The 26295-nt window shown below is 31.2% G+C and overlaps 1 protein-coding gene across 1 annotated transcript in view; it reads right to left on the bottom strand.

The window, feature by feature from the left end:
• LOC131845890 (neuronal acetylcholine receptor subunit alpha-10-like) overlaps positions 1-19234 on the bottom strand; it is a 40529-nt gene extending 21295 nt beyond the window's left edge. Inside the window, exons 1-2 of the mRNA XM_059195042.1 lie at positions 19106-19234; positions 2623-2777 (exon numbers count right to left, since the gene is read on the bottom strand). Coding sequence (XP_059051025.1) covers positions 2623-2777; positions 19106-19201 — 251 coding nt within the window. The 5' untranslated portion in view covers positions 19202-19234. The remainder of the gene's footprint in view (positions 1-2622; positions 2778-19105) is intronic.
• Between the last annotated feature and the right edge of the window lie 7061 nt (positions 19235-26295).

Here is a 26295-nt window from a genome sequence, read left to right as displayed (position 1 = left end):
GAGAATCACAACATAAACTGTCATATATTGCCGGAGATACTTTCAATTATGTAGGTCACCACTTTGTTCACTATATCACTACTAATGTTATTAATATTAAACGTTTCAAAAATATTAAATTATAAGCGATATTGGATGAAAAATGTTTAAATATTTTTATTCAATATCGCTTAATGGTCGGAAAACTCTCAAAGCCACGGAACACAACTAGTAAAATACACATAAGCGACTTTATATACTATTTCCTCTGAATAATGATTTTAATAACGCTATTTGTGTCCATAAATCGATACGACATAGACATTATTAGAATAAGGTTTATTATTTACTAAATTTCACAGAAATCAAACTTAAATACTTATTTGAAATAACACAGTATCATTTTGCCAATTGCGACTCTGCATTACGTACGAAGTTCAGAAAATCTTATTTTTTACGACTTTCACTGTAGTATAATAATATGATGAGAAGAAAATTACTAGAGAATTCAATTATCCTCAGCACGCCACTAGGAGTAATCTGAAGCTATATGCATTTAGGAATGAAGTTGTAATAATGTATTAAATTATAATATGCGTATTAAATAATATTTTATTGAATTTTTCTTTAAGAAATTGGCATTTACTTTTCTGTAAAAAACTTTCTACACGCACAACGGCCCGAATGAGAGGCCAATTGCGGAAAATAGAGTCCTATCTACACCTTCTGTAAAAAATAAAATCATGAAGTATATGTATTCAATTTTATTATTACTAGGGGAATATTGTGGGCATTTTCAATTATTATCAATCCTTACTATCCTAACTCAGTGATGCACTTTGTATTATTTTAGTATAGAAATGACCCGGACATTGAATGTGGGTAATTATAGAAAAATCTTTTTCACTAGATCGCGATATGAACAACAATAGTATTTTGAGAATAGCATATATTCTCTTAAAAATAATTCCTACCTATCGATCTATAGGATTAAACAGTTTCGAACCATCGCAACAATGTTTGATAGTAGAGTTGTTTGATTGAGTAAAATAAACAACACCGTAATCAATTAATTCGGTTTACTCTTGATTGCGTTATATATGGATAATGACAGTAATATTAAATCTGCAATTTATACTTAATACCGTATGTTTTGTGGTCTAGATAATTGAAATAGTCCGTATAGACATTGAAAGGATAGAGGTAAGATTTATTATTCTATTCGAAATATTTGACTTCGGTAAGACTACATAGGTGTTACCTCTGTCTTTTCTATTATTTATACCGCCAAACAGCTTGCTTTTATGCTATGTTCCGGTAAGTGAGATATTGCAGTGAATTTATTGGGTACGGAAACACCTTCTTTATAATGAATGGCAGCGAATAAAACTTTCTTCGTCAACCTTATTTTTAAAGATGAATAATCCTCCAACAATTTTTTTGGTTACTAAACTATTTTATCATTTTGTACTGAGTTTGGTGACCTTGGTGATCTATCGGTTTAGTACTCGGCTTTACTTCCGAATGTCGATTCCTGGCACGGCAGAAAACATTTATATTTAAGAGTATTGTATTTTGTATCAGTATGGGTGTTTTCAATGTATATTACGTATGTATTTACAAAAAAATCTATGTATTTATATCAATTTTCTAGTACCCATAACACAAACTCTGTTTACTTATATAAATGAAGTAGTAGAAGTTAACCTTTATAGGTCGTATAAAAAGGATTAGTAACTATTTAGTTCTTAAAAAGGTAGTTAAATAACTTGCTTACATTTTGTATGTAACGTGGGTTCAGTGACTGAAGAATCTATGACAATCAATAATACAATGACTCAGTGTAGAGAATTATACGCATCACTGCATGTTTTCGATAACGAAGATAAATTGAGATCCTAATGATCCGTTGCGTACCTACTACATAAGTATTAGGTACCTATCTTTATATCTCCTCTACCCCTCTGTATCTATTTTAGCAACATCTAAATTGTTAAATTCTCAATTGTTGTAACATTATTATCAAAATAGACGATACAACAATAGGCTTTTTCGACTAGCTGCCAAAAACACTTCAGTCATTTCCAAGACAACAATAATGTAATCAATTTTTTCTTTACAGAAACATTGTAGGAAATTTTATACAATTTATTTGCTTTATATTTGTAGTCAGAGAAATTGAAATTTCTTAAAGTACCAGTACAAGTTTCATACTTTGTGTGGGTAACGCGACTGTTGATTATTTTAAAAATTTATAATTGCATAACTTAACTTATATTTATATGTGTTTTTTAAAATGTGAAGAAAATATATCTAGAAGCAAATTGGCCCGACTGAACATAATATATGCGATACCTACAATATAAGTCGACTGATTTATATTGCCAAGTCTGTATTGAGTCGTATTGTGTTTAAAACATATTAAAAATATTAAACACAATAAACTATTGTGTCTGAATATTTTTAATGTCAATTATTATTTAATTTATCCTACGAAAATTGGGTTTTACTTGATTTATACTATTATACTATTTCTGTAAAAAAAAATTAATGGTAAGTTAAATTTTCTTTAAAAGTTAACTATATTTTAGTTAACTTTTATAGACAAATATAATTTACTGTTCTTGAAGCTTATTCTCTTACTTGTTGTATAAGATGATGTCTGGCTTCCATACTCTTTCGTAAGGTATCCTGATGACGTCGATGCCATTGAATTCGCTGATATTCCATCGCAGGTGATAGTCCATCCACACCTGTGTAATCCAGCAGTTCGTTGTAAGTAGCTGATCTTTCTCTTCCTAAAAAAAAAAATAAGAATCAGTAATAATGTAGGACATAATAATATCAACTACAACTGTTATATTTTAATTACACAGAGAAGGTAAGTATATTTTGAAAGTATATGTGTATGTATTTGTAAGAGTTGTCTACCCAAAGCAGCGTCTTTGTGAAATGTATTTTGATTGTAAAGTCAGATATGGTATTGAAATTACAGGGTACATAGGTATAAAATCTATGTCCGCTGGAATGGTAACGCGTACATTCAGTACACTTCATGTATTTAGAGAACGGTTGCCACGGAACTATCAGGTGGGCCGTCAGCTTACATGCCATTCCAGTTCCAAAAACATGCATGTACCGGTGATTAAATATCAGGAACTTTAAAATAATATCATAATGATAAATATCCCGTAATACAATACGTGGGTACGGGAAACACTGTTTATTTATGGAAACTGTCCAAGTTGTCCAAATTATTTTTATTTTTTGTGAATCAAATGTTTAAAATATCTCATTACTCTATTGCTATATAAAAACTAATGAAGACTTGAACAATTTACTCATTTTCCATACGATATGCGAGTTTCTTTTGATATTTAAAGTTAAAATTACAATGTAACTAAGTGCCATAATGCTTTCCTCACTAACTTTTACATGCGTCTATAAGAATCCTGATTGACTCATCAATGGCTGTGCCGTAGGCGCCGCAACGTTGAAGAAGGTATCTATAGAAATTCAAACACAAAGGTATAAAAGGCCCTTTGAAATAGTTTGGGCAAAAATTCTTTTGTATGTATTTTATTAAACTACTGTAAACGCGACTTCATCCGCGTGAATATGTACTGTGTACGAAATTGTATTAACTAGTTTAACCGTTTGTGTCATAGGGTAATAAATAACTAAACCCACATCAACATTAATATTTTCTATAATAATTCAAAACAAAACTTAACCCTAAATATTTGATTATAGCTAGGTTCCAGATAATTCACAACACAGAGACTATTGTCTGTGAAAATGAGGTGATTTATATACCTAAATATAAAGTACATGGCACGAATCACCTTATATTCACAAACTAAAAACTGAACCAGAAATGACATCATAAAACTCGAAAACACCAAACACTACTTATTATTACATCTAATATCAATAACAAAAATCAATTAGCAGTCTTAAAAAGTAATATCGTAGTCAGTCCCTATTTCCAATACAAGACGAAGAGTAAAAGTTCATATACAAAAAATTATATTGCCAACATATACAATACAGAAGATGGAGTAAGAAGTACATAGAGTATATTTATTACGACGCCAATTAATTCAACGGCCCGAATTCATGAACCCTTTTGCTTTTAATTGGAGCAAAAAAAATTCTATTAATAATGACATTAAAGAAATAAGCTGAAAGAAAAGACGACTAATGGAGAGCTTAGGCCTGAAGAGCATCGAGCAAAGACACCAAGCAACGATAATGAAATAACTACTATAAGAATTACGGAATATTCATCGCCTGTAAATAAAATGTTGTTTGAATTGTTGAGTGGACGCCATTTTATGTGGCTACAAGTAAAGCTCTTCGATACCCGCTTTATTCAGCTTTCGTGTTTGTTGTTGTTTACATTATAAAATCCTTCATCGTCTATAACCGAAATAGAAATATTGGGAAAATAATATTTCATAAAAGGTGTTTCTATAGGTATTAGTGTATTCTATACATAACTGTACATACATATATATTATACAGTACTTATTTATGAGCGTCTTTTATAAAGCCCGTTTATGAAGCCTATGTACAATTTAGGTCCTATTGACCTCTTACAATGATTAAGAATGTCGTTAAACCTGTTAATATATTTTTGTTTTTAAATTAGACAATATAATTCCTTAGTGTTCTTGTTACATTATATATGATACTTTTTTAATCCCCGACTCAAAGTGAGAACTTTTATAAGTTTGACACGCCTGTATGTTTGTCATTGATTGATTGTTATCCTGTGTTAGCTTAGCTACATTTATCATTATTATTATTATATAAAATGAATGTGAACATATTAAGTGTAATTATTTATTTTACTAATTCACATGGTCCGGACACTACAATATAATTATTCAGGTAGAAAGACTCGCAAAGTATTTTATTGAAATAATGTCACTCAAACTTCATAATGATAAGGGAATACGATTGTTCGATAAAAAATATCCTGAAATGAAATTGGAATATAATATTTTGAAATAAATGGACCAATTTGTAGATCTTTCACGTTATTTCCCTCATGAAAAAGAAGCAATTTAGTTTTCAGTTTGAAATTTCGCCACGAATTCGGTGACTAATAATAACAGCCAATTTACAAAGACTTAATGACCCTCTTTCTAATGATTTCAATAGAACTTAAATTGCCTATTCCACTTATTAAGGAAAAGTATTATTTTAAAGAACTTATTATATCTAATTTTAATTTTACCACTAACATTGTATATGGTAAATATAACCATAGGTAGCTACTTAAATATTGATCATATATAACTAATAAGAAAAACCGATCACTGTTTATATACGATATACAATACTACCTACATTTAGGTAAAAACAAATCTAAGTAAATTAAGTGTTCTGAAAGTTATAAAAGAAAATTAATATAGCGAAGTGGATACCGGAGGTTTTTAATATATTTAATGTTATGGTTAATGCGCACCTATATGCTAACATATACTCATTCAATAATTTAATACCTACATTATTCATGTCCTAAAATAAAATCAAAAATAATAGCAGATCGTAATAAAAATAACCAATATATTTTTTTTAATTTAATTTTATGGTTATTTATAAACAAGATTTGCTATGACATTAAAAAGATATCTAAAAGGACTTTCGATATTTTACCGCTGTTTCAATGGTCCTGTTTAGGGGTTAACAGGAAATGGCAGTGGATGTAAACAATTATTACGAGCAGAAAAATTTGTCTACCCGCTTTCTTAGCTGTTTTCTACCGACAATATAAATAGAGAGTCAGGACGCATTCACTTTATCACTTCAACTTGAAGTACCTTTACATTTATTTTTAAGTATCTAGACACGCGGCAGCGTGTCAAGCCGAGTTTCAAGTAAACTGGCCTGCAGCACCGTGTGTATATTTACACGAACCATTTGGAGCCACTTTTGACCCCCTCATAACTCAAAAACTCTTTCACACAAACCTGTCAAATTTGGTTCATATATTGAGACTTGCGAGATAAATATGTGTTCCAAATTTCATAAACATATCTCAAACGGTTATTTAGATATTAATGTCCAAAAATCGTCATTTTTATCACTGATCAACTATAGATCAAAATTATAACCCACTTCCAGATGACCTAGGAAGTTCAAATTTGGTATGCAGATAGGTAATTAGGTGAATATAAAGGAAAAAATCTGAAACTGGTAAATTGTTATCATTTTACTACAATTTTTCACTTTAATTGATTATATTTCAACTTATACTGGACGAATACTAAAATTCTATGAAAACGTCGATAGCCACCAATTGACATTGATCCCTGGCGAAAAATCTCATCTTGTACTGGACGGAAAGTAATATTGTATGAAAACGTCGATCATTACCAATTTACGTTGACCCCTTCACATCAGTGTCGATAACTAGCAAACTTCAAATATTGCATTGAGCGGTAAACAGTAGTTGCTATAATTTAGATTCTGTCTAAAATACACTCGTACTTATAACTAGGAGTATAGTCGAATTTCGTATTTATTATGTTATTAACTGAGATTTAGTATTAATTATTGTTTCAATATTTAGCGCACATCGATAGTGTAAAATCATTATTTTTATAAATAATTATTAAATAATAGGCATTTCGGTATAGGGCGCCGCGGCGCGGCGCCGTGTGGGAGCGGTGCGATAAAACGTTGACGCGAACCTGTCCGAGCGAATGGCAGCCGCCCTCATGTCTCAATGTTTTGTTTCTCGATATCTAACCTATAAGGTTGCGATTTATGCTACGAAATTTATAGCTTTCTTAAATTATACTTATATATTTGTGATTATATTATTATTACATTATTTTAGTAAATACGTATGGTATAAACAATAGTTTAAACCAAAAATTAATAACAATTTTAGTATAGTTATAAGTAGGAATGTATAGTTAACTCGAGAATGAGAACTCATTGGTAACAAATTGTTTTCTTGAGAATTCAATAGAGAACAGTCAATTTGTTACATAATCGTCTTTACGAACTATAACGTGTCAATACGAAGTTTCAGATATTAAATAATGTATATGTTGATAGAGAACAATTCCGTATTTGCTTAACATATGCTATTACTATCCACAAATCACAAGGCCTGAGTTTTGGCAGTCCTCTTCTCAACATAGCCTCCTCTATATTTAATAAAGGGCAGGTTTACGTTGGACTCTCCAGAGTTAAAACCTTAGATGGAGTAGGTACGTCTTAACAATTTAGATCCAAGTCACGAGAGCTCTATTGTAGAGTACAACCATCTGTGGACGTTATACCGCCCCGATTTGCTCAAAAATTCCTGATACTGAATTGGCATTGCACTTGAACATTTAAAAGTTACAAGAAAATATAGAAAATAACACAAAAAAAGACAATTATACCCCGTAAATATACGAAAATACAGTAATTTATCAAAAATAATTTGGTATTAATTTAGTTATAAATAAGTACCTCGTATAATTTATGTACAAAAAGTAATGATATCCCATCAAAAACATAAATGTGAAATGATAGCCGAGTTTAATATTATGATATATGCCTTGATTGTTGACTTCTACGACAAAAGAGATGAGATCTAAATGGGTGCCAAGTTCAATGGTCTGTCCTGAAATGTATTTATAACAATATAAAATATCATTTCTTCTTATAACTTAGGATAATATACTGTAGCCTAAGGTCTAACTTGGCTAGTTTTCATATACGAAATATACTGTAGCCTTCGCAAGTTCTAAACATGTTACTTGTCGGTTCCTATTTTAATATTAATAGTAACTAGCAATCGAAAGTAATAATTGGTATATGAGAACTGGCCAAGTTAGACCTTAGGCTACAGTATATTATCCTAAGTTATAAGAAGAAATGATATTTTATATTGTTATAAATACATTTCAGGACAGACCATTGAACTTGGCACCCATTTAGATCTCATCTCTTTTGTCGTAGAAGTCAACAATCAAGGCATATATCATAATATTAAACTCGGCTATCATTTCACATTTATGTTTTTGATGGGATAGATGACACTGGATTCCATGGGAAATAATAGTTCCGTTGATTATATTGTCTCCTAAAATTCACATTTATTATGATCCTTTCTAAAAAAAGGTTCCCATGCTACCAATGTATCATGTCTGGTTGACTTCCACGTCGTCCTCCTGGAATCATAGTATTAAATTCTAGATAAATCTGCCACGATAAGCTGACTAACCTGCCTTCTTACCTCATTATCCTCCACTGGTGCCACACCAGTATACTGTTAATGCAAACGGGTGGAAAAATGAAACATACGACTATCAGTCGATATATGCCTCAATCTGCTATAATGATTATATTATTCTGCTGATGCGAATGTAATGTAATAAATTCACATCCCTTATCCGATACAGTATATTTTTTATTAAAAATAAATGTGACAACCATGACGAGCTATTACCGTTGGATATATTATTCATATTACAACCTGTCCCAAACATGACATGATGTTATTACGAAGATCTGTACCTCTGACGTACCGGAAATAGCTCATTTTGAGAACACTTGTTACTTGGATAATAATTTTACTCGAATTCGCCATATTAAATGGGCAATCCTCACTATGATACATATAAATATAACTATTTATATCGTGAATATCGATTCATATTGTATTATCACAGATAACATAATATTACATAATAGGCAGTATAAAGACAGTAAAAACAATCATCATCCGTTGATGTGTGTGTATCGATCCAAAAATTGTGATCTGAGAAATTGAGCAGTAATAAACAAGTAATAAAGTGAGTAGTAAATCCCATTGAATTAAATATTAGATATTTCATTTTTCCCGTTATCTACTATGATTTGAAATCCAAACTACATAACCGATTTTATTGAAATATCTGTAAAATTCTAAAATTACCAAATCATGAACATTTAAAAAAATAAACCGAATTGAGAGCATCTCTCTGTTTCTAAATCAGTTACATAATTAAAAATGTTATCCTTTTTAAGTCAGTTGAAAAGGCTTAGGCAGAGCTTGTTCGGTTTTTGCTGATTTTTACTGAAGCACTCCTCAGATAAGCTAAAATTAGTATAATTATCTTCTAGATTAAATAAAATTATTACGATAATAACTTTTCAATATAGAAATCAACTGACTTCAACAATCTCCTAAGCGATTACACTTAAAGCTTATTTTAGACCGATAAGGGTTTTATTTTCTATAGGTTTCAGTTTTGTGGAATATTTTTAATTGCATTCTAAATATTCTAAAAATTCTACATCTACATATACTATATTCATAAAATAATTAATAATAAAATCGATTATTATTTAGGAAACGCATATTTGTAATGAATGAATGTTGATAATGACCGTTCATCATTATAGTGTTTTGTAAAATAGGTAGATATACTTAGGTACTTAAATTCACATTTATGTTAAACAAGCAAATAAACAAACTTATTTATTCTAAATTAATAATTTATAAAACACGAACAATTAAAAGATAAATAATGCAAGATAATCTACGTCATCCACAGATTGATGACCTTTCGTTCTTTTTTTTTTTCAGCAAAAGTGTCAATCCCAAGACAATGAAAATTAAGATACAATTTTTTTGTCGTTAGATCACAATAGACTAAATATATAATTAAAAAAAAAAGATTGCACGATATAGGTTAGTATAATCCTTTTGCAAATAATTGCTCGTATTTTTGTTATTTTTGTATATATTATACGTACATTATCTAAGATATTGTATAATGAAATAACTCTCACATTTACGGCAACAAGAATAGAATGAATGTCATGTAGTGCTTTCAACTGAGTGCTTTTTATCTCGTTAAGAATACAATGGGATACATGTAAGACGTGACTTACAGTTTGAAATTACGGGGGACCATAATTCGTACATGTGTACCTGCAGTGACAATAGCCAGAAGTTAAGAACACTATACAAAATATATAACAGTAATGATCATGAGTAAATTATGGTTATCTAAATAGACCAAGTTTTCTTCCCCACAGCAAAATTTGAACAACCCACTAAACATAATTCCATGTCCTATTGAAATTTGTAAGGAACAAAGACTTATCGCGGTCCTAAAGCCCTTTCAGGAATGATTAAATTGAAACTGCAGATGAATAAAAATTAATGGAAGTATTTTCTCAGAGGTAGCGTGAATGCATGCATTGTTGCATAATCACACACCTATTGTTTTCCAATGGAGTTCTGAATAAGCATTTAGCTTTATTTTTTAATTAAGATCATTAACGACGCTTTCTAATATTTCTCTGTTTATCTATGGAAATAATAATAATAAAGTTTATTTGCAAATACATCAGTAAAATGTTATACATTTAATCTTTTCTCTCAAAATAACATATAATGTTAGATAACATTGTATATTATATAAAAATATATGCATTATTATTATTAATGTTTAAAAAAAGTTTAATATATTTTACAAAATAGTCTACAAAATATTTTAAATTTTCTGTAACTTGTAACTGTTTATACAATATTAAAATGTTGCAGTAATTACATACTTAGGCAATTAATCAATATTTCTAATATTTAATTTCAGAAAGTTATTTGTGAGAAATTGTGTCATAGTCTGTTATTCCCAAAGCGTCTATATCGACCCTAAGGGGTCTATGACAAACAAGAGGTCTACGACAGCGGTCATCTTGTAGTTTTTACTTTATGTTTTTAACACTAAACTTTACTACAGTTAGAAATTTACAAAAAATCAGTACTATGTAAGAATAGGGGGTCTACCCAAAACCGAAAAAATGGCAAGGAGTCTACGAAACAAAAAAGTTTGTAGTCTAAAATATATTGGGTTTAAATTAAAGTAATTATGTATTTATCATCTTATTCATAAAGAACTATATCCTCCTAAAACACATTTTAGGTTTTGTTATGGATAAACGAAAAAACAAATAGTAAGGAACAATTTAATTCGATAGCTAAAATGGTTTATAATATCTATGGCGTTTTTCTGAATAACGAAGATAAAAAGAATGTTGGTTTTACTTCCCTAAAAAAGCATAAACTGTGTTCTACAGTAATTAATAATTGAAGTATTAATATACATATTTATGTATATAGGTATGTTTATTTATTTTGTTACAAATTTTCATTATCTTCGCACATCTATTATATTATCCGCCAGTTTGTGTCTTTCTGCATACATTCGTGACGTAATTAAACATTTGATTTCAATTACACCACACATAAGGAAATTGTTCAATAAACATTACAAGGATACGGTTCAGAATAGGTGTTCATTCCGCGGAAAGGAAGCGAAGAAAATGAAAATAAATGCTTATACATACGTGCACGTGCGACAATGATTTCCAAACTCACACAAAATTGTCACGATAATAATAATCCGCAAGGAATTAAGGAAATAATCACTTTGTAAATTGTAACAATGTTCGAATACTTTATTCGGTAAAGAAAACCCTACACAAGTTAGACCTTTTGTATATAGGTACCGAATACAAGTAGAAAACTTTCCTCAATTTCTTCTTCTTAGGTATTGTTCGTGACAACATAGGCAGGGTTCATTGAAATTTCATTCAGCGTAATCATAACAGGGTAGAGTGTAATCCCCTTTGGTATGTATTTACATTTCCCGCAAATGGCTTTTGTAAATTCTCAGCTGTTTCACCTGCCATTTAAAGATTATTGTTTAACTCACGAATTTATAATCATGTTATCGAATAAAATGGGTATCTAACTTTTGAATAATTTTTCTTTAATAGTATTTATGTGTGTTATTGCCACAATTATTATTTTAGTAGGAATGACAAACAAGTTGATATCCAAACAATATAAATTCATAAATGTGTCTTAGTACCTAGACCGTATACATGTACGTTATACGTTGTGTTTCCTAATGACTAGGGCTCATAGCACCGTTCAAACCTTAAAACAAAGGAACCTACTGGTGACAGTACGAGACAGAGCTGTTGTGTGGTTTCTGGGTATACAGAAAAAAATGTAAGTCAGGTGTTTGATATAGATTAAATAGTATGTATTTAATAGTACTCTTATTAATAAAAATATTTTTAACAGAATATAAGAGCAGGCAACGCAAGAAAATAAAAAACATGAAATGTATTTTCTCAATAATTAAACGTCTTCGAAAAATATATGTAAATAAAGATAATTGCAATAGATGTTAGGAATTTATTTTAAATCTATGTATAATTAGATGTTACTAATGAATATCAAATAGTAGCTTTTCATAATATAAACTGCCGTACGCAACTCCATACACAACCAATATTTGTGACAGGAGGTATCTAATTATTCTCGTTACAATGTTTGGAAAGACGCCACGCCTATAATGTGTGTAATTAATCATGAGCTAAAAGTGGTTCCTGCTGTAGTTGGGTAATAACTAACAAACACTATACTACTAATTTACTACTACTACTACTACTTATTTAAAAGAGGCCATTTTAATCTAATTAGGGAATTATAAATAGGGAATTAGATTAAAATGGCCCCAATTAAATTAACATAGTCCTTACTACATAATTATATATATCTGTATGTGAAGCAAATCTTTGTACCTACTCTTTTTTACGAAATTTGCGCGGACGATAGTTTCATACTCCCATGAAACTCACACTTATAGTTTATATATAGAGATATAGTGCATATTTTTTTTAATGCATTAAAAATAAATTACATTAAATCAATAAAAACAACATTACACACACTACACTGTATTTGACACACAAGCATTTATACATATATTTTTTTACACACTATATTTTTTTGTTTATTGTTAAAGTCTGTGATCAAATTGAGAATAGATTTGTCTAGTCTTAGTGAATGTTAAATTAATTATGGTCAAATTTCGACCACGGACTAGACAAATATATACATGGCTAGCTGTACCCGCGACATTGTCCGCATGAAATTTTTTTATTTTTCTAAAATAAAAGTAGCCTAAGTTACTCCTTATTAGGTACATCAGCTACCTGCCAATAAAAATCACGTCAAAATCGGTCCAGCCATTTCAGAGATTAGCCGGAACAAACAGATAGACAGACAAATATTGTAAAAAATGTTATTTTGGTATATGTACCGTATTTATATTCAAATGCATGTAGTAAAAACGGTTATATAATATTACAAACAGACACTCCAATTTTATTTATATGTATAGATTAAACAGCAAAATATAAGAGTCTGTGTGTCGGGACACTACTCTTATCTTTTCTATGATTTACAATAAAAATACTAGTATAATTATAGAATTAAATTTAAAAAATCCTTATTTTGTATTTTAAAGGTTTTTATATCAAAATCCGACTTTTTGCCTTTAATATTCAATCCCGAATACAATGCGTGGGAAACTGTGGAGTCGTGGACAAAGGGTACACAATTAACTAACATTTTGGAGAGCTTAATGAATAACTCGACATTATAGCGCAGAAAACTTCCGCACATTGTTACAGAGAGATTGACGAACGAATAAGTTTTGAGAAATGTTTTATTTCAGTTTAAACTATTCTTTAGTCAAATCAATGTTACAATTATAATATCTGTTAATAATAAACACGAAAGGTATATTATAAATAAATATAATGTACTAATTTCAAATATATTGGGTAGTTTAGGTTTTTGGATCAAAAAATAGAACTATCCACTTATGAAAAATACTTATATATATTACATGGAATTTTCTTACTAAAATATATATAAACGCAAAACTCAAGTGCGTGTATGTAATTCAAAAAGTCGATTATGAAGAACTCATATTTTTGAAAACTATATCAAGTTATATGTATCAAATGCCACTACCAGATCTAAGTGGGTTGCTGGCTACTGGTTACAACAAACTTTGTTAAGCCTCCACAGATAAAGTAGTGGGAAGTAACTGAGTTCTTCCTGAGAACTTTGTTTACCTTAGTTAATGCCAGATTGCTACATGCTTGTAATATTAATTGGTATTGTTCATTCGACACGAAGTATACAATATTGTTTTATTTATTTAAGTGTATTTTCTAGCATTAACAGTATCAGCTCAAGCTGCATTTATATAGTTTTAAGTATAGAAGGTCTTTGACATTTTCTACTTGGCATATGAGATGGACTGTTACACCCAGAAATATATTGGCTGCTGAAACTGATCATTCTCAAACTTTTTTAGAAAATAAACATTAGAGCTGCTTATATTAATCTATTTAAACTATTGAAATTTTGCATGGACGACGAACTTATTATTAGCATTCCCTACCAAATAACCTTTGTACACTAAACGAGCTAGTATAACAAAAAAAAAATTAGGTTTATATGTATTTTAAATGCCACATTATAAAACTATCACTTTGGAGTATGAAAAGTAGATAGTAGCCGATTCTCAGATCTAATGAATATGCATATATAATAGAATTTCATAAAAATCGGTCAAATCGTTTCGGAGGATTATGGTAACTAATACTATGTGACAAGAGAATTTTATATATAAGATTATAATAATCATTACTGCAATTGTATGAAAGACAAATTAAAAGATAAACCAAGTCAATCTCTATAATATAATGACGTTTGCAAAAAGAGATTTAAATATAATTGGTAACACGTTACCCGTACTTGATCGTGTCATCAAAAAGATTAATACACAATATTTCATTACTCGCAGAAATGTAATTTATTTTTTAGGTAAATCACCAGCTACGGAGGAATTAAATAAGGCGTTGGCGACGGAAATTTGTGACTTCCTTTTAAACCGAGTGACTTTGCACTGTGTATGTTTATATTCTCATGTATATTTATATCATTTCTAAATATAACATTCCCATTATTTTTCTTTATTATACTAGTTTATATTTTATCATGAGAGTTCATTTTGATGTAATTAATTGTATTCAGGTATATCGTAAAATGACTTATTAGTTTATTTAAATAACTTATAAAATTATTAGAATTGTGTGTCATCGTTTTTAATATATACGTTGTAAATTGTATACCAAGACAAATACCATGTTAAATACTCATCAAACTGAACCACTTTCACTAAAGAAACAAAATGAAAATATGTATACTATGAATTTTTCAAACTAAACTGATCACGTGACTGAATAGTTTATGTGAAGATTTAAAAAATAGTTCCCAATTTTTCAGGTTGGTTTTTTGGGAAAATTCTTCAAATTTATCTTTTGTCTTTTTATGACTAACCTTAACATACGAGCCATCATCACGTAATGAGCATTACGTTGGCATAAGAGTTTAGCTGACAATTATCATGGTAACCAGGCTTGGTTATAGATTTTATTTTGAATTTTCCTTTCTCTTTTCACTCTCGCCGATGAATTTGTTCTGTATATTCTTAAATGCCACTTACGACGTTTTAAGGTGAAAAGTAGTTATAGCTTATTTCTAGATAAGTAAGTACTTATCGAAGCGGAGAGGGAACGCCACTACTACACGTCCTATATAGCTGCAGCCCACTCATTACTACACGTAATGTCTCCATAAAGGAAGAAAATAAATACGATATCCGGAGGAGATAAAAACGATTGCTCTTAAAAACATTATAACATACAGCAAGTTAACAGGGCATGTATAATAGATATCTGAAAAGTCGCAGTCCTGTTCCTGATATTCGCTCAATAATTGCAATAAAAAAATATTTTTATTATGTAACATATATTTTGTGAAATATTTAAAGAATCGTAGTATATCTCTCACGATAATAATTAACTACGCAAACATACCAGAATAAATTACTTAACATTTTAAATTAAATATTACTGGTTTAAAGTGTTAATTGGATTTCTAAAAAACAGACAGAATTGTCCCAGGTAGATCCTGGATACATTTTAAAGCCGGAACAGAGCTGATAACGGGCCGGGAAAGAAGACAGATTATACTATTAACCCAGTGTTGGATCACGGACGCAGGATGGAGGGCCATAAATCGAGATGACAACACAACTGATTGCTGTTGAATTTAAAAACATGCATATTTAAAAAAAATTGTGATTACACCAGTATTAATACTATAAATCTATTTTAAATGCACTGCCCTCATCATTTTCATTATACTTACTAATATTATAAATGCGAAAGTAACTCTGTCTATCTGTCTTGCTTTCGCGCGAAAGCTATTGTACCGATTTAAATGAAATTTTGTATACAGATAGTCTTGAAAAAAACACAGGCTACTTTTTAATGCGAAAAAAAAGTTTGTTAAGATGTTACCCTTAAGGGAGTAAAATATGAAAGTTTGGAAGGAAATTCATCATGTTTGAAACTAGACTAAACGATTAAACTTTTCTTTGGCTTTTTTGGGTTAGATTATTAAATATTTGTTCTTTATTTGGTCAAAGTCACTATTCCACACGGACGAAGTCGCGGTTACAGCTAGTTATTTATATTTTAAGTAGTACCCTCTCTCTTTTTTCCTACTGGTACTACTGAAAGCTATCGGAATTTTCTCATAGAACATGTTATAAAGTTCAGTGAAGTCATTTCAGTGCTATGTACCTATTTGTAAAAATTGATTCTTTTTATTATATATATATATATTTATGCATTTAATTTTATCTTCTATTGGTTGTTTTTGTTTTTATTGTAAAAGCTTTAGTGCTTTGAAATATTTTTTCTTCTTTACTTCATTCTTTTATTTATAGGGTTTTCAATGAATATAATGAAAAAAAATAAGAACATAAGACAAATTCCAGTGTCCATTTATAATGAATTACTATATATGTAGAGCATCTTGACATTCAAAAGAAAAGAATACATCATAAATTCACAGGTTAGTAAGTTATCTAAAAGACCTAGAGGTATATATAAGTATGTAATGTACCCGTTGAACATTGTCCTGCTTTCCTCAGCAATCTAGTAATAAATACATCGACTGACAAGCAACAATTTATGGGAGGTAAAAACACTTTGAGGGCTAGATTCGCACAAAAAGGGACAATGAGTAATTGCCATCATGTAATTCCAGCGCCTGTGGTCACTAAACTTAATTCGATCAAGTGTTTTTCGTTAAAAACATTTATAAATTATATGATAATTTAATTCTATTTATAAAAATCTATTAGACACTAGACAAAAGTCACTTAATTATCTCTATCTTATATTATCAAACATTATCTAATTAGTTACCCAATAAAAATTATGATTAAATAATGTTAAAACTCTTCTTCTACAATTTATCTTACAATATTAATTAATAAATATTGTATAAAATTTTAGTCTTCACTATTTTAAAATGAAAAGTACTTGAATTGTTACACTTGGCCTATTTTTAAATAAATAGTTAATTCTGGTATACTTAATTTACAATTTTTTTTTAAACTCATATTCTAACCAAAAATATCTATCACCTATTTGAATATTTACTAATTAATCTGTTTCCGTTTTGAGCCATTCAATTATTAATGGTGGAATCCATTCTAGTGCTGTTTGAGGCGAGTTGTCGCTTCCAATTCGTCGGTCTCCATTAACCATAGCAAATCGGTAGAAACTAATTCCTTATTACATAGATAACAACGGCACATGCATAATATATTATATGCCTGTAATTCATGTCTATCTTACCACTGATAGGAACAAATATATTATATAAGGTAGATGTTGGAAATAAACCGGTATATCATCAAAATTTACATATAATATTATTATTATTATGTAAATTGATGATGATGAGGGAGATCGAAAATTAATCAGGTATGATCAATTACATTTATTTGGAATAGTTTTTAGCTTCAACATTCATTATATAGTTTCTATACATTTATGCTAAGGCATCAGAACAATAAAATTACATAAACTCTAATAAAAAAGAAACAAAAGAGTTAAGAATAATTTAATTAATGAGAACTAATTAATTAAATTATTCTCATATCATCTTTGTTATTTTTTTTTCAATTATGCTCTTTTACTTTAGTGACAACTTCAACAAGATGATGAACATAATGAAAATTTGCAGTTAATTTTTATTATTTTTCAAATATCTATTTAAATGCTGTCTCTACTAATTTACTTATATAATAACTTCGCAAGCTCATGGTAATCAGAGACTTAATAATCTATAAAGCTAATTAATTAATATATATTTATTTTTGAGGTATTTAAAACGATTCGTTCTCGACACTGCTAAGATCTGATGGAAGAATTGTTAGAAATTACTTTATTCTTTCCGTAGACTCAATAAAAAATAATTTGTCATCTAGGTTGCTTTCTATTTCATATTTTATCATGTTTATTTTCATCATTAGCCTTTTTGTGGACGGTATTATTAAATTAGCGGTGTTTCTGAGTAAAAAATTTCATGCGGCCCAGTATTAAATAACTTTCAAATTATATTTATGACAATTTTAAAAGGATCCAGTTTTAGTGATGGTTTGTTCTGAAAGACGAATTATAAGAATATTTTACGTGGGTATCTGTTTCATAATAGTTAAATATTTTTTATTATTTCATACAATAAGAGTCGATAAGAGTTATATAAATTATATTATTAATTATAACAGTACTTATCACTGCTGTAAATAGTACCTACAAAGTACACACTATATTCTAGAATCTAGATAGATAAATAGAATATACTTTATTTGTAACATACAGCAAATAAACAATGTATTAATGAACACATATATAATTACAACAAGGCGGCCTTACTGCTGATATTCTATTACAGATCGACGTATAAATTGTGAATAATTTGTTACACCCTTTATTTTTACGCTGAAATAAAAAGCCGAATTTAAAATTTGAGCTAATTCAACCAATCACAAATTCAAGACGCCAGTAAAATAAAATTTGAATATGGAATACAATAAAGTTTTCGAACGTATTTCCTGATTGCGATTGCTTTATTTTGAAATGTATTATATTTTAAAATATTGAACTTGCAATATTTTTTTTATTAACCATGGAACAATATAAGAATAAAATTAAATAATTTGCTTTATTTCTAGATATTACTTAGTTTTATTTTTTCCTTTTTTATGGTGTAATTACACGGTAGAATTTCAATTAATAGTTAGTATTTATGTCTTCTGGTATACTAAACAGTAAATCAATAAATAAACTGAAGTTTGACAAAATATAAATAATTATAATAACTTACAACGTCAATAATATGATGCAGTGAGACGCCAAAGGTGACCAAAAGTGGATGTGAGGAATTTTCGACTGGTCTAACGGACGCGTCGTATTTCTGCATCAGATGTCGAACCAGTCTGTACTCCTCATCGCAGCACCACACCACTAGAAAGAAATAAAAAGGGTGTAAGCATATATTTTATCCAGTAATTAAACTATAAATTAGAAATTGGCATATATGTGGGTACATTGTTATTAATATTTTATGTTCACCGTCAATATAATAAAGAATCAGTCTCGTAAAGTGTCTTGTCATTATAACATCCTAGTTAACAGTTGTGCACTATAATATAATACATACCATTTGGCGACGAGGGAACCCAAATTATTATATAAATTGTTCATTGATATTATTAGTTGTGACATAATGAGTGAAAAAAAATCGAAGGATATTGGCTACTTGAAAGAATTCCAAATACATGTGGATCGGTGGCCCACCTACATGAGTCGACTTAGGGCGTGGTTCGTAATTAATGATGTGAAAATTGCAGACCAATCTAAATACTTGATGGCCGTGGTTGGCACCGAAGCCTTGGACCTTATAATCGACTTATGTTATCCGGAAAAACCTGAAAACGTGTCAATTGAAAAAATCGAATCGCTCGTTGACGAACATTTATCTCCAAAGAGATCAATTATCGCTGAACGAATTATATTTAGATCATGCAAACAAACAGAGGGACAGTCAATAAGCGATTATCTTGTAAAATTGAAGAAATTAAGTAAGGCGTGTAAATTTTCTTCTACCGACAAATTAAAAGAGAATCTGCGTGATCAATTCGTTTATGGACTTCTCAGCGATCGTACACGGCAACGCCTGTTAACAGAGAAGGACGAGGACCTCACATTTACTCGTGCCTCTGAATTGGCACTATCGTTGGAGACGATGGAACGAGACTCGGGACCGGCTACGGAAGCTGGGCGTGGTCGCGGCGGCAGCGGTGTCACCGACCAGGAACCTGTGTATGCAGTCAGCGGCCGCAGTACCGGCGCCGGTAGCGGCCGTGACTGGCAAAGGGGAGCACGGCGACAAGCGCGCGGTAGTAATCGAGTACCGCAGCGCACCCAGTCATCGTTGCGATGGAAATCATGCGTCAGACAAGTGTTCGTTTTTATATAGTGAGTGTTATGTGTGCGGAAAAAAAGGGCATATAGCAAAAATGTGTAACCAACGTAAACAAAAATCTATTCACGGGGTTAGTGGAGCGGTAGTGACAGCCACCTCGTCAGATTGTTCTGACTCCGAGGACGGGGCCCCCGTGACAGTGTATCAGTTAAGTGATGACGACTCAGACGAGAAGTGGAACGTTTCTGTTCACATAAATGATGTGCCATTAAAAATGGAGGGCGATACTGGTTCTGCAGTCAGTAAATTTCTTATGGCACGTATAAGACGTTATTCAGTGATTGTAAGTTACAAACATATACGACAAATTTAAGAATGTACAGTGGGCAAAACGTGAAACCGAAAGGTAAGATTCAATGTACAGTTCGTATAAAAAATAATATAATATCAAATTTAAACTTAGTCGTTATAGATAATGAATTCAGTCCATCTTTATTCGGTCGAGATTGGATGCGATCTTTTGGTATTATTTTTCCTAAAATATTGTCAGTAAGTACTATGCATAATACACAATTTACTGTACCCATAGACACAAAGAGTGCTGTATATAATTTAAAAAAAATGTATCCGGACGTGTTTAAATCGGGTGTAATTTAATAAGTGCAAGATAAGGCTAGAACTAGTAGAAGGGGCGCAGGCGGTGTGGCGCCGAGCGCGGCCCGTGCCGCACGCGCTACGCCCGGCTGTTGATGCTGAGCTACAGCGGCTTCAGCATGAAGGCATTATATCACCAGTAGAATGGAGCGAATGGGGTACGCCCGTCGTTCCCGTACTAAAAAAAAATGGACAAGTGCGATTATGCGGAGATTTTAAAACTACCTTGAACCCGGTTCTCATGGACGATAAATATCCTATCCCCAGGATCGAGGATATATTTTCTACATTACAGGGGGAGAAATATTCGCAAAAATTGACCTTTCTAATGCGTATCTACAAATCTTGTTAGATGAATCCTCAAAAAGGTTGTGCACGATAGTGACACAACAGGGAATATTTTGTTTTAATAGACTACCGTTCGGTATTAAGTGCGCTCCAAATAAATTTCAAAGATTGATAGAAAAATTGTTTAGGATGCCCTACGTAACTTGTTATATTGATGACCTAACTGTCTGTGGTATAAATAGACAATTTATGGATGCGGTTATTGAAAGTTTTTAAAATATTATCAGAGTGTGGATTAAGAGTAGCTCCAGAGAAATGTAGTTTTTTTCAGAAGTCCATATCGTATTTAGGACACATAATCGATGCGGACGGGTTACACACGGAAACGTCAAAAGTTGATGCGATCAACAACACAGCAACCCCCACCAATGTAAAAGAGTTAAAAGCGTTTCTCGGATTGATAAATTATTATGGGAAATTCGTGAGAAATCTGAGTGATATACTTTCCCCTTTATATCAATTATTAAAAAAAGGTAAAAGATTCGAATGGAGTAATTCTTGTAATGTTGCATTCGAGCGCGTGAAGAATGCATTAAAAAACTCGTCATTGCTGGCGCACTTTAACCCTTCGCGGCCGATTTCGGTCACGTGTGACGCATCTCCGTTCGCGGTGGCGGCGGTGCTGTCGCAGCCGGCGCAGTCGCCGGTGCGGCGCGGCGGTGGCGCGGCGTGCGATCGGCCCGTCGCGCATGCTTCACACACGCTCACCGCGCCAGAAAAGAACTATGCACAGATATGTAGGGAGGGGTTGGCTGTTATTTTTGCAGTTACTAAGTTTCATGAGTACATATATGGTCGATTCACTTTAGTCACAGACTGTAAACCGCTATTTTCAATGAAAATAAGGGAGTCCCATTGATGGCCGCGAGCCGTCTTCAGCGCTGGGCCGTAATACTAGGCGCGTACAACTATAAAGTTAAGTGTATCAGTTCAAAACATAATTGTTAGCCGATTGCCTATCGAGGATTCCGACCGTTGTGACAGAAGAGAGTACGCGGATCGATTCATACATTAATTTTATACAAAATACGTCTCCCATTAGTTACAAGGATATTGCAAAATATACAGCATCCGATAAAGTATTGCAAGAGTTACATAAAAGTATTAAATCTAATTGGATATACTGTAAATGTAAAGATTTAAAGCCATATTTTGAAATAAAGGAATATCTCAGTATCGAGCAAGGCTGTATTTTATATGGTCATCGGGTTGTTATTCCCGGCGCATTGAGAGAGGCTATTTTAAATTTAATACACCAGACGCATCAGGGTGTGGTGAAATGTAAAAATTTGCTATGTATACTGGCCAGGTATCAATGGCGACATAGAACTGTGTGTGGCGCGTGCGGGACGTGCGCCCGCGAGCGGCCCGCGCCGCCGGCCGCGCCGCTACACCCGTGGATGTGGCCACAGGAACCCTGGTACCGAATACACGTTGATTTTTCTCGTTACCCGGCGATTCTAAGTATTATTTTGTTATCATAGATGCACACTCTAAATGGATTGAGTCATTTAGAGTTCACAACACTTCAGCTACTTCGACCATAGACAAATTGCGCAAAGTATTTGCACGATTTGGTCTTCCACATGAATTGGTGTCCGATAATGGACCACCATTTTCTAGTCATGAGTTTACAATTTTTTTGAACAGTCTACATCCAATAACAACGACTCCTTATAAACCTAGTAGTAACGGGGCGGGAGAAAATGCGGTAAAAATAATTAAAAAAGCATTAAAAAAAGCGGTTCATGACAAAATAGATTCGGAATTGGCGTTGGACAATTTTTTATTAATATACCGCTCTACACCACATAGTATAACTGGGAAAACTCCAACAAGCCTGTTGCTAGGCAGAGAGGTGCGTACACCTTTTAGTGTTACAACCCAGCACGAGCGAGTTAGTGAAAAATAAACAAAGAAAACAGATTGAATATAAAAATAATAATACCTATAGACAATTCAGCGTCGGGGATCACGTGTATTTTAAGTTGTTTCGGCGTAATACATTTACATGGGAAAGGGGTGTTGTCACTGACCGTGTGGGTCCATTGACGTACTATGTCAAGTATAATAATAAATATTTAAAAAAACATGTCGATCAGTTACGCATATTTAATAGTATTGATTCAAATTTATTATATGATTATGAACGTCGATCGAGTGGGGATGCTGCATCAATCAGTAGCGGTCAAATCGTGTCCAACAACGACCAAAATCTACCTGAACCCGATATTGAACCCGTGACGGAGACACAGCCGGTAGGCCCGCGGTCACTATACCCACAGGTGCTTTCGCCAGGGACTCATGAGTCACCCGATGGCGATGCCCCTAGATCGCGTTCAATTCGAATACGCAAACCGGTGTCAAGATATGGAATGGATGAATAATTTTTACAAATATTTTAGGTTTCACACAAGCTGTACATTTTTCCATTTGTGTATGCGTACACCAGTAAGCGTTGTATATTACTGTTATACTTACATAAGACAACTGGTTTAATATGTAATTGTATTTTTTTTTAATTTTAGTTATTTTTTATACTAATTGAACTTTAAAGTTAAACGTTTTTTTTGTTTCAGTGTTTTTAGTTTTAGATTTAGTTTTTTTTAATGTACTAATTGAACGTAAAATTTTATATATAAGATTAAGTATTATGGTATGTACAGGTGTAGTAAATATAATTGTTTTAGGTTATTTCTTTTCGTTACAGTGTTATATATCTACAAGTAAATAATTATTATGTATATATTACTTTGTAGCTAGGGGGGAAGAATGGCATATATGTGGGTACATTGTTATTAATATTTTATGTTCACCATCAATATAATAAAGAATCAGTCTCGTAAAGTGTCTTGTCATTATAACATCCTAGTTAACAGTTGTGCACTATAATATAATATATACCAAAATATAGTGATTATCATGTTAACCTGACAAGCTGAATCAAGAAAAATTTCATTATTCTCTCAGTAATCCAATTAAAGACTTAGTTCCATAAAATTAAAGATTCATCGTCATCATCATCGTTTCAAAGGTACAACTGGGGAGTAAATATTAAGATTGCAAAAAGAATCAGCTGATTAATAAAGAATAAGTGTCCGTTACATTAAACAGACAATTATGATGCGAATCTGCTTTTTAAATTTGATTCAATAAAAGTATATTGAATAAGACTGTAAATTGACATTTCTAAATTCATTGAGTCTGAATACTTTTATATAGAAATTTCTCAGTAAGTTTTATTTCAGCTAATGCTAAGAGTAATATTATTAATGCTATCTGTATTTTTTATTAAGCTAATTTGATCGTATCATTAATCTTTGGCATCTCTCATTACAATTGACACAACAGATTCTAACTTAGAATCAGTCGTTAATTTGTTAGAGGTTTAAACTGCTAAATCCAGGAGCTTCCAGGTCTAGGATCTGTCTAAAGTTTGTATCGAGGTTTAAACTTTAGATGCTTGAGATATATTAACGTGAATTTGAGACAGACAAAATCAGAAGTACCATATCTGCAGATAGATTTAGATTTTAAAGATAATTGTTTAATTAGTAAGTTTGATAGAGTGGTAGTTCAGTGGACGTTTACTCCATCGTGAGTTCGAATCACTAAAAAACTGTGTCGATTTATATTTCACACACATGGATGGATGGACACTGATTACAAACTAAATCAAGCTAACAGATGACCAGCCTCTTGTCACGATTGTATAAAAATAGACATATTTTTTATTCACTCGTATTGTATTCTAACCCTCTTAATATAACGTCAAAAAAGTATCTATTGTACTGAATTCCATCTCTTTCCTCTGAATTAAATTGATAATTTGAAAGAAGATGAAAAACGCTTTTCATTTTTATGAATAATAGCTACCGTAATTTCATGCTTTGTAATGTCTCGGATTTTACGTTTCTCTTTCTCCATAGGGCCGGAAACAAATTACGTTACAGTATTGGCAATATCTATTTTTATTCCTTGTTACTTTCCACTAACCCTTTCTTGCAGACTCGTCTATGAGGCACTGTGTATATTAAAACACCATTTCGTTCAGCAAAATGATACCCCGTTTAGTAAAAAATAAAATATATTAATATAAATATATAATTTGTATTAATTTATTCATAACCAATACAAGAAAAACTATGGTTAGCTAAAATAATAGCGGTATGATGACTGCGTAGAGGTAGAGATCTTTCGAAATAAATAATATGACATTATAATTTAAATAGATCGACAATAGATAATATAAATATATATATTAAATAAATGGCCAAATATACTAATGTAATGTAGTAGAAATAAAATATAATATAATGATATATTATTATTAATAATAATCTATTATAATAAACATTGCTTACGAGAATTTAAAAAATATAATATTTTTTAAGTTCTCGATATAGATACATATAAGACAAAATAGTATCTAGGAAGTACTATATGTACGTTTCTTATTTCACTAATATAATATAATACTCCTGGACAATTCACAATGACGCCATCTAGACCCATGGTAAGCAATTCTTATGTTATGGGTACAACTGATATAAATACTAGGATTTTCTTTCATAAATGCATACACAATAATATATATAGAAAACACGCAGACCCATATAAACAATCATAGTCATGAATACAAATATTTGAAAGAAATCGAACCCGCGACTATTAGAAGTAAAACGGTGTACTAAACAGCTAGACCACCGAAGCCTTAATGAAACTTTAATTATTAATGTTCTCTGTGTTTGTACTAACCAAAATCTAAGCCGCTACAAATCTATAACACCATTTACGACTATGGGGGCGCCACAAGATACGATGCAAATTTTGTTAATTAATTCGTGTTTAAGCTCTAATGAAAGGTACCGGTGGATCTTACATATACTCGCATATTATAACTATTGTCATATTTATAATACAAATATAAACCTAATATAATATTTACATTCAATTAGGCGACATTTTCTATTTATATATCCACAGGTAGCGTTAGTCCTTCCCTGATTCAGTAGTTCTAGTATTAAAATCAACAAATCGGGGTAATACCACTACATACAAAAATGCCGTCGCCTAAAATTGTTTCG

Source organism: Achroia grisella, unplaced genomic scaffold, assembly GCF_030625045.1.
Source record: "Achroia grisella isolate CSIRO2021 unplaced genomic scaffold, CSIRO_AGI_Agris_v1 utg487, whole genome shotgun sequence".
Lineage (NCBI taxonomy): Eukaryota > Metazoa > Arthropoda > Insecta > Lepidoptera > Pyralidae > Achroia > Achroia grisella.
Note: the sequence above shows the minus strand (reverse complement) of the source record. Positions and strands in the feature narration are given on the sequence as shown.